The sequence below is a fragment of the Pteropus vampyrus genome, unplaced genomic scaffold, assembly GCF_000151845.1.
Source record: "Pteropus vampyrus isolate Shadow unplaced genomic scaffold, Pvam_2.0 Scaffold21, whole genome shotgun sequence".
NCBI classification, from domain to species: Eukaryota; Metazoa; Chordata; class Mammalia; order Chiroptera; family Pteropodidae; genus Pteropus; species Pteropus vampyrus.
The window spans coordinates 12,101,754-12,113,102 of NW_011888802.1; the positions used below are offsets into that span (position 1 = coordinate 12,101,754).

The 11,349-nt window shown below is 34.4% G+C and overlaps 1 protein-coding gene across 1 annotated transcript in view; it reads right to left on the minus strand.

The window, feature by feature from the left end:
- TGDS (TDP-glucose 4,6-dehydratase) overlaps positions 1 to 10,577 on the minus strand; it is a 23,738-nt gene extending 13,161 nt beyond the window's left edge. The window contains exons 1-4 of the mRNA XM_011355491.2: positions 10,367 to 10,577; positions 8,233 to 8,299; positions 7,198 to 7,266; positions 5,945 to 6,035 (exon numbers count right to left, since the gene is read on the minus strand). Coding sequence (XP_011353793.1) covers positions 5,945 to 6,035; positions 7,198 to 7,266; positions 8,233 to 8,299; positions 10,367 to 10,452 — 313 coding nt within the window. The 5' untranslated portion in view covers positions 10,453 to 10,577. The remainder of the gene's footprint in view (positions 1 to 5,944; positions 6,036 to 7,197; positions 7,267 to 8,232; positions 8,300 to 10,366) is intronic.
- Positions 10,578 to 11,349: the final 772 nt, after the last annotated feature.

The following is an 11,349-nucleotide window of genomic DNA, read 5'->3' on the forward strand; positions in this document are numbered from 1 at the left end:
ACAGAAGTTATAAAACATGAAAAAGAATTAACCTTAAAGTAAAATGGATAGATGACAAACAAATAGTTTAGACAAGAAATACAAAGGTCCCTAAGTTTAAGATGCTCAATCTGATTATAAGAAGGGAAATTCAAATTAAAAGCTCATAGATACCACTTCTTACTTATTAGATTGAGGAAAGATTTTTAAGAATTGACAACACATTCAGTTGGTGTGGCTAAGGGAAAAAAGATACTTTATACATCGAGAGTAAGAATATAAAATGTTTATAACCCCTAAGGAAGAAATGTCTCAATATCTAGGCAAATTACATAAGCTTTTACCCTTCAACCCAGTGTGTTCCCCCAAAATTTATATTGGAGCCCTAAATCCCCAGTACCTCAGAATGTGGCTCTATTTGCCAACAGGGCCTTTAAAGAGGTGATTAAGTCAAAATAAAGCCATGAGGGTGGGTCCTAGTCCAATGTGACTGGTGTCCTTAAAAGAAGAAGAAATTTAAACACAAAAAGAGACACTAAGGATGCACAGAGACCATGTAAGGTCACAATGAGAAGGTGGCCATCTATCTGCAAACCAAGGAGAGAAGCCTGAGCGGGGAAAAAAACAACCCTGCTGGTACTTTCCAGCCTCCAAAACTATGAGAGATAAATGTCTGTTGTTTAAGCCTCCCAGTCTGTGGTATTTTTTTATGGCAGTCCTAGCGAACTAATATGCCCTGCAATCCTACTTTTAGAAATCTCTCTCAACATCAACTGACAAATATACAAAAAGACACAGACACAAAGCCATCTACTACAGCACTATTCAAAAGAGCAAAACATAGGAAATAAGCCCAATTATGGTACATCCAGACAATGGAGTAGTATGTAAATAAAAAGGAATGAGGAAAATCTACATTCTGTTATTGAATGATCTCCTAGATATACTGCAGTGTATAAAAAGATGGAGAAAGATGTGTATAATAGGTGTGTATAGTAGACTACCATTTCTTTAAGAAGGGTAGTAGATTATATATCTTTTTTAAAATGGAAAGATAAACTATAAATTAAAGCATATAAAGTTATCTATCGAGGAAAAAGAAGAACACAGTGGAAAGGACAGGGATAAAAACTAGACTTCTTTAAGCCTTTTTTGATAAATTTAGCTTTAGAACTATGTACATATTTTACATAACTGGAAAACAAAATTAAATCAAAAAGAAAAAGCAATTTGAAAAATCAAAAACAGACAAATGAATCTGTGTATTTACTTGGTTATATAGCCAAGAAGAGAATAATATTTTTCAAGTTACTTTAAAACAAAATAATTTGATCATATGCCCAGTGAGAAACTACTTTAAAAGGGACTTCTTTCCCCTGCAATTCTTAAAAAGATTTTCAGTTATCAAATTGCTAGAGATAATGTTGGTATTGATATTCATATATTGCTGTGTGGGGTATGATAAAGCAAATGAGCAATTATGATGGTGATATCAAGGACCTAGTTTTTCAAGGTAAGGGAAAAAAGACATAAATGTAAGGTCAATGAGGTTAAATAAAAACTGAATTTGAATAGGATATTTCAATATAAACTCATGCTATGTTTAATCTTAAATAGACAGACAAATAAATAGATTCCCTAGTTCTGTCCACTGAAAAAGAATGTCCAATCAGCAGCAATGAACACTTGTAATGACTCTAAATAACCATTTCCCACCAAAAGAAGCTAGAACTCTTTAGAAAAAGGGCTGATTCCAGATTGGGGGGAAGGAAAATTGAAAATGAGACACCAGCCACACCAGAGAATAAAATGACCATCGAAGATTACTAAGGCTGTGACACAAAGGACTTAGGAAGCAACTAGAAGAGGATCTCAATGGTCAATAGTGGGTCAACCTGAACATAAATAATGATAATAACCACAATGGATTAAAAAAATTAAATGTGTAAAAAATCTATGAATTCATAATGATACTAAAAAAAGGGATGCTACAAAACCAATTCATTATAATAAAACCTAGTAAGTACATTTTACTTTTGGCTTTTCTGTATCAATTCAATTTCAGAGTAACTCAATAATTTATAAGAAAAACTGCTTTGATGTAGATATTCCAGCTAATAAACGAAGGATGTATATGACATAATTAGAATATCATCATGTTGCAAACCCCTAATACAAATTAATATTGACCATATAAAATAGAATAACAATTTTAGTAGAATTGAAAAAACAAAACAAGATAGACTTCAAATGCTAGATTTAAAAAGTTTGGAAAAGATAAGAGAAATTAAAGTATTTAAGATCCCTGCATTATTTGGGAAGAGGGCAAAGGTTTTGATGGACTTTAGACTTTGATAAGCTAATCATGCATGTTATAATTTCTAGGGTAACCACTGAAAGAATACAAACGAAATAGGTAGCTTCCATACTAGTAGAGGAAGAAAACAGAGTAAGAAAAGTTCCTCAATCAAGCCCTTAAAAAAGCAGACAAGGATTTTTTTAAAAAGCAAGGAAGAACATTTTTAAAAAGAATTTTAAAAGAAACAAGCAAAGAAAACCAGAACAGGTAAGAAAAACAGAAAGCATATACATAGTAAGACAGTAGAAATAAATCCAAATATACCAATGAACTCGATCCTTAGGGTAAAAATCAAGAATGGTCAGATTGGATTAAAAAAAACAAAATCCAAACACAAGTTGTTTATAAGACACACACACAGCCAAGCCATAAAGCCAGAGAAAGGTTGAAAATAATAAGATAGAAAAAGACATATCGTAAAAATAACCAAAAGGAAGGTGACACAGCTATATTAATGTCAAACAAAATGGACTTCAAGGAAGTACACACCGCCAAGGAAAAAAAATCACTTCATGAAGATAAAAGGTTCAATTCACCAGAAATATACAAGAGATGTGAAGAACACGATCTACCAACTTAACCTGATTAACCAAATTAACCCGATGGATGTGTAAAAACAATGTACCCAGCAGGTGTAGATTATAATACACATGGAACATTTACAGAAAGTGACCATATACTAAGCCAAAAAGCAAGCCGAAGCACAAATAACTGAAATCATACAGTATGTTATCTAACTAATACAATTGACCTAGAAATCAATAACAAAAAGGTAATAAGAAAATCTATACATGTTTGGAAATTAAGATATACATTTCTAAGTAACCCATGGATTGAAGGAAAGTCAATTCTTTAAAAAAGTAATGAAAATAATGCATATGAAAACTTGTGGGATTCAGATAAAACAGTATTTAGAAGTAAATTTATAGCCTAAAATGTCTACATTAGAGAAAAGCTGAAAATAAGTTACATATTATCACAAAAAGATAAAGAGACCTAAATGAAATAGAAATAAGGAAATAAACATTTAAGAGTAGCAATTCATTATGTAGAAAACAAGTGTACAATAGAAAAGATTACCAAAGTAAAAGATAATTTTTTGGAACAACAAAAAGGTGAGAGGGTTTGCCTCACTGGTATCAATAATTATTATAAAGTTACAGTAATTAAGACGGTATGGTAATGGCATAAGGATAGACAAAAAACAACAGAATGGAACCGGAGACCAGGAATAGAACTATGCAGGAATGGGAACTTGATTACAACAAAGGTGGCAATGAGGAAAAACTGAGTCTTTTCAATAAATGGTATTAGTTCAAACTAATATTAACATGGGGGAAAAATCTGGACATAAAAGGCAAATCAAAATTTTTATGAAGAGAGTATAAGAAAATATCTCCATGACCTTGGAGGAAGGAAACAGCACTAATCCTAAAGGAAAAAGGTTGATAAACTGTACTACATTGAAATTAAGAACTTAAACAGATCAAAAGAGAACATTAAGAAAATGAAAAGGCAAATCATGGATTGAACAAAGGTAGTGGCAAAAGGCTTGAATCCAGAATATATAAAGAACTTATAAACACTGCAAGGAAAAAAATGACAACCTACCAAAAAATGGTAGAGACTTAAAACAAACTTTCTGAAGAAAATATACCAAAAAGAAAAAAAGGAGAATCCAATAAACAAATACAAAGGTTTTTAACCTCATTAGTAATCAGGGAAAAATAAAACCACAAGAGAAAAACTGACAACAGCAAATGTTGTTAAGCACCTCATAACTGCCAGAAGGAGTGTTCAACTGTTTTATCCTTAACCAAGTAGAAGGATTTGCTCTATCAGATATGAAAGTAATATATTAGTCAATAAATCATGTTATCAGCACAGGTAATAATAAATAGACAAATGAAGACTCATCAAGACAGATACTCATATAAGGACACTTATATGAGTGTGGAAACTGGTAAACTTTTCCATAAGTGGTAGAGGTCCAATTGGTATTCAAATAGAAAAAAATAAAATAGGACTCTTATCTTATACTGTATATAAAAATCAATATCAGATGGATTACAAATCTCAATGTGAAAGACAAAACTATAAAGCTTTTCAAAGATAATATAAGAGATTATCTTCATGATCTTGGGGAAGGATAGAATTTCTTAAAACCCAAAAACCATTAGCCGTAACAAAGGAAAAGGTACACAAATTCAACTATACAAAAATTAAGAACATCTTGTTCATCAAAGCACACTAGGAAAAAACATAAAAAGATAAGCCGCAGAGTAGATGTTGTAATACACATAACAAAGGACTAGTATCTAGAATACATATATAAATAAAACTGCTACAAATCAATGAGGAAAAGGTAAATAATCCAATTTAAAAAAAAGAGATTTCAACAGCATTTTACAAAAGAAGAAATCTAAATTACTAACACACATATAAAAGGGACAGCTTCATTAGTAATCGGAGAAATACAAATTAAAATCACAATGAGATACCACTATGCACTACTCAGACTGACAAGAATGGAAAAGTCTGACAAACTAAGCTTTAGTAAGATCTGGAGCAATAGGTCTCTTACACATCTGGAGGAGTGGAAATTGGTACAATTACTTTAGAAAATAGGTGGACATTATCTCAATGTTGAAGTGTGCGGCTCTTATGATTTTAGTTATGTACAGAGAAGAATGTATTCTTATGTGTATCAAGATATCTGTGTAAGAATGTTCATGGCAGTAGTGTTCAAAATTGTCCAAAGTGTAAAAAATCCAAATGTTCATCAAGAGTAAAATTGATGCACAAATTGTGGTATATACTTAGAATGGAGTATTTATGTCACAATGAAAAAATTACACCTACACCCAATTACGTGGATGAATCTATGTGGATGAAAGGCAAAATCGAAAAACCTACATGTTATTTTATATATACATTTTTATAAAATTTAAAAACAGGCAAAACCAACCTATACTCTTTAGGGATAAATACATAGATAGTAAAACTATAGAGAAAACCAAGGAAAATTATAACTTCAAAATCGGGTTAAGACAGTAGTACTACTACTACTACTACTATAGAATGTTCAGCAATATTCTCTTTTGTTTACGTGATGGCTACATGGGTGTTCACAGTATCAGTATTCATTTAACTTTACTTCTAAATTCTTCTGTTATATTTCACAATATAAAATGTTACACAAATTATTAGAACATATTTCAGATGGTCAAAACGGTACTGATATTAACATAATGGTCAACTGTGTATCCAACAGCCAGCTTAAGAAAAACAACATAAAAAATACATTTTGAAGGTCCATCTCTCTGGAAGAAATCACTATTCTGAATTTGGTTATATTCAAAGTTTTAAGATAGTATTCAAGATTACATTTCAACCTATACTAATAAAAATGACCTAAAAAGTGCCAAGTATCTTGATGATAGAGTGGCCACAGGCTTGTTTTTCTGGTACAGCATAGTATATGCTCTTTCAAAGACATACATTAAGTACCAACTTGTTCAAACCATTACTAGACTTTGACTTAGGCTAGTCAGACCCTGGAAAAAAAAATTGCCCATTGTAACTGTAACATAAAATAATACTTACCTACATGTGTTTGTGCAGCAAAATGCAGTACTATATCTATTTTCTCTGTTTCAAAAAGCAGTTTCACAAAGTGAGAATCACATATGTCACCCTATATAAGAAGCAAACATAAATAATTAAGTTTCATTGAGTATTACCATTCATAAGAACCATTTCACTGTATGAACAACAAAAAATGATTAAGAATAGAATTCCTCCCACCACCAGTTTAATAGAGAATATCTTGAAAATTCAACTGAGGGGTCAAGTAAGTATAGTAATGATGAATTTCTTCAGCATCTTAGAATATAAGATATTCAATTCAAAATATTTTTTTGCAAATAAATGTCTAAAACAGTATTTTATTGAACACCAACTACTACTAAGGACTGCGCTAGCTTTTTTCCATAATGTTCTTGCCAATCTAAGGTCACTCAGTTAACAGGAAACATTTAAAACATATTTTTAAAAATGTGAGATAACTTTATTGAGATAACATTATTGAAACATATTTAAAGTAAGTGTAACAACTGGAATGACATTTTGAAAAACATAATCACAACTAAGTAAACTTATGAGTACTTTTGATGTTATATGTATAGTTAGTTCTAAAAATATGTATTCTTGACAATCCTTTGGTGACTTAAGGAAACACTTTCATATGGAAGAATAGAATTACAAAATGTTTACTCAGTATATTCTTTAAGATTTGTGGTTAAAAAGAGAGTTTCTAGAATCATTTTTTTAAAAAACCATAAATCGTAAGACAAATAGTTGCATTTGACATTAAAGTTTACCTTTGCAAATTAATAACTTGGCTCTCTGGTTTATACTGTGGACTCTTTTAAGAGTGGTCAGTAAGAATCAGTCTTCCATAGCCAATCAATCAACTTTCATGAGAGAAGTCTGTCTCACGGGCTGTGTGGTGGGTTTTTTGGCTATTGGTGGCCTGAGTAACACCCCACTTTAAACTAATCTTTTTAAATACCAGCAAGGTCTTGTTAAAGATAATTAAGACCTAAAATTCACAAACCATGTAAATTCAATCAGCTACTCATAGATCTGCTGAGCCATCAAAATCGCATGTAATGTTGTATGTGGTGTCAATCTTAAAGTAGCATTCTCTATAGAATGTGATACAACTGGAAACTAAAAGATCTTTAATTAGCATGCCTTCCAAGTTCATATTACACAAGTCTGTAAAGTAGAAAGATATAATGTCTGATTGACTAAAGAGGCACAGCAAATTTAATAATTATGAGAAACTTTCATACCTGTATAAATTTGTAGTTCTGTTTGTTACAAATGACTTCAAGATTCTTCAAGCTTGCACAGTAATCCAGCTTAAAATAAGTAAGGGGGAGGGACAGTGGAAAAACAACACAAAGAGTGATAATACCTTTTACTATAAAATAGTGTTAGTTCTTTGTTTTTAGAGCACAAAGTTTTAAAGGTAAAAAAAAAAAAAAAACGTAACTTTGTTACCTTTTTAAACACACACACATAAATCATTTTTATAAACCTCTCTTTCAAAAAACTTTCCTGCCCAGATTTTCCTGCCCCTGGTGGCTAGAAGTTTGTCTTTCCTTACTGAAAAGGAATTAGTGATTGAAAACAATTATACCTGTGTTACACATATTATAACTCATGACACTTTTTTTTTTTTCCAACAATTAACTCAAATTGTTGATAAATCTGTGTACCGATAGGGGAAAACAATTACTGCCCATGATAGCAAGGCATGTAAAAATTCATAAGGCTTATGGGTTATTCCCTGACTATACATTTTTACCACTATGTTTTATGAAATGAAGATAATTGTATCTTGTGTTTAAAGTCAAAAATTCTGTGATTACCAATCATGGTTTCAGTCTCTCCAGGGACACTCCAATTATTTCAGAAAATTCTCAAAACTAAGTTAATTTAATTGCACTTTAAAATGAAAGATAAAGACATAATTTTCCATGAGGAGGCAGTTATAAAGTCAAATAATAAGATAATAAAATCGAATAAGCAGAGTATGCCAACTCCATGTAAGGTCAATAATCATAAGATTACTAAATATTAAATCTAGGGTGAAGATTTTTTTTTTTTTGGTAAAAATACTACACTTAAAACCTTTATGGACTATTATAATAAGTGAAAAAGTTTCAAAAAACTTTATGTACAATTAAATACAGCATGAACACATGACTACAAGTTGCTAAAATGACTAAATAAAAAACTAAAATATGAGCATGACAGGATTCTAATACTTTTTAAAAAATGTAAATATGTTTCAGTGCATGAAACTCATTTTTAAAACTCACCTTGTCTAGATTTATGATCATATAGTTTGGATAATCTTCTACTAAAGAGACAATCACATGAGATGCACTGTAAGAAAAAAGTATAACTTATTAGAAAATTTTTTTCCCTAAATTCTTGAATGTTACCCTAAGCTGTCAAGTATTAGGAAACTATTCAAAGATACCTTTACATTTTTACAAGAGAACAGGAATATAACCACACTAAATATATACACGCCCACACTTTCCACTAACCTTCTCAACAGTATCAATATACAAAGGCTTACACTCCTTTTACATTATGAAGAGAGAATTTACTGGTTCTAGGTATAAGAAAAAATTCGTTTAACCAAATGATATTGTCCAGGCATGCTGTGTGAGAGTAAAGCAAGATGATAAATCAATGAGTGGTGGTCAGTGCAAATGGACTGCAACTATAATGTGCCTTTTCAGAGACTGTAGGTATAATTATGTAAAATTAAGTTAGTGTGAGCATAGGAGTTGTCTATGTTCATAGTAACCCTACTGCAATTGTTTTCTTGGGACAAATATTTAATGGTGTAAATCAGGGGGGTCCTAGACTACACTTAGGTTTCCAAGGTTTCCATGCTGAGTTGAATATCCATAATATAGTGGCTCCTGGGTTTCAAGAACCCTGAAGTATAACCAGAGGCATATCTCATTGAGATAATCCACCAGATTTTAGCATATACATCAAAACGTGCTTCCAGGAACAAAGGAAGCCCTTGATCAAATCATGAACTCAGTTTGTACTGCAGCCCTTTCACAGCATTTTGTAGGAGTACCCTTCCTGGACCAGAACACTAGCACCAGTACCACCTTTTTATGCCCATGCTCCTATTCTCATTAAGTGAACCTTGTCTGCCTGGTACTCCCCTCCAAGTCATTATCAGATCAGAAGAAGTGATTTAATGTGCTAATGTGCTAATGAGCTAGGGGGTTGGAGGGAGAGAGTCCCATGTTCCTCTTCTTCCACTAGACATTGGGAGAGTTTCTTGTTTGTACTCATGTATTCATCCATTCAACAATTACTGAAGACCTTTATAAAATGACGCAGACATTCTTCCAGATGCTGAGTGAATAGTCCTGCCTTCATTCAGTTTACATTCTAGAGTGGGGAATCAGGCAATAGACAAGTAAACACAAAAATGCAAAATAATTTTAGGTAGTGATAAGCGCATTAGTAGAGAGGGGGGTTATTTTAGATAGAGATAAGGCCTCTCTGAGGAGGTGATGCCCGAGTGGATAGAGTGATGAAAACAACTTAAGTAAAGGGGAAGCAACTGCGAAAACCTCAAGACAGAAGGAAGGACCCTCGTGTCGGTTAAATTTGGCAGGCACAGAAAAGCAAGGAGTAAAATGGAAGGAAATCAGAATGGAAAAGTAGTGTTTGGGCACTTGCGAGTCTTCAAGATATGGTAAAGATTTTGGATTTTATCCTACGTCTAATAGGAACCACTAGAGTAAAACTCTGAACTTTTACTTAGTAAACACTTCTGTTTGAGAAACAGACTTTAAGTGAACAAGACCGCAAACAGTGTGACCAATCAGGCTACAGAAGTAGTCTAGGCAAAAGAAAACGGTAACATGGGCTGGTGGGTGGGGATAAGACGTGGCCTTGAAGATATACTTTGAAAGTACGGAGAAAAGACTCGATGACTGAATGTGCTAAGTGTGAGAGGGAAAAAGGTATCAAACGTTTAGTACCAACGAAAGATTTTTAAGTTAGCTGAATAAATAAATGTCCTGTCATCTTCCAAAAATCGTTTTTCGGCACCTATATGTACAAGAACTGTATATCGTGGTGGGGAAGGGGGCCGGATGGGTTGAGGCAGCTGGTGAGCTCACTGCAATTGTGGGAGCACTAAGAAGACTGACAGGCACATCTCAGGCCACACAGGAGAGCGGACAGTGCTTTGGGAAGAAGACGTTTTAAAGATGTCGCAGTTTCAAAGGAACCAGATCTTCGCAGGCCGGAGAAGTGAGAGAAGGTAAGATGATCCCGGTCGTGCACTAAGACCCTCCCCTTATCAGACAACCAAAGCTGGTCCCAAGTTGCCAAGGCAAGCAGAGCCGCAGGAAAAGGTTGGGGATTCTGGGGAGCCACTACTTAGCCAGCGACGCCGTTACCTACATGAAACCAGCACCCCCGGTTACGAGGACCCGCTTCGCAAAGCCGCTGGGAGGACCAACTGACTCCGCAAGGTCCACAGCCGACATTTCTTAGCTCAGCAGTGCCTGGCACGGTAAAGCGCCAGGCCTGTATACGGTAGGGAAGTTCCACCGCGACTTTTTGCGACGCGTCCTCGCCCCCCCGACACGTTAACTGGGGCAGACGGAGGCGGCTTCCGGAGCGTAGCCGATTTATCCCCGCCCATTGGAGGGCTGGGCGGAGCTCTCTGGCGCGCACGCTCTGGTGGAAGGGGAACCGTGGGGTGTGTCTGGAAAAGTGCGGCGTGGAGCAATTTCGGACAGCTGTCACCAGCATAAATAAATAAGGCTTTCCTTACGTACACAGATGGTCGGAGTTACCTTCTCATTCTTGAACTACAGTTATTTCCACAGATTACCAGTTAAACTGAGAATAACCGGGGAGTCCTCTTGTAAAGTATAGAGATGCGAGGTTGGCACTGCGAAATGACTTTTTGCTGTTGTTGTTAATATTATTACAGACAATGCAATCTGCTTGCAATCATGATAAACATGTTCCCTAGATCCTACCCTTAGATCTGTTCCTACTATTCTGCCTCTTGCTCAATATGCCCCAGCCTCTGTCCTCCTTGCTTGTCTTTGAATTAGCCTGGCATACTACTTCCCTTAGGCCTGGATGCTCTTTCCCCAGATGTCTGCCTAGTTTTTACTCTTAATTCAATTCTGAGCTTGAATGTCTCTCTATTCCTTGACTACCCAAATTAAAATAGCCAATTCTACCCCAGCCCTGCCAAACCAACTTACCCTTTATTTTTATGCACAGCAGTTATCAACATTTATGTTGAATTCCTTGTTCACTGTCTACGCTGGAGGGCAGGGGCTTTGTTTCCTGATATAATGCCCAAGTCCTAGGACCAAGCCTGGCACAGAATAAACCATCAGCAAATATTGGTGAATAAATAAATA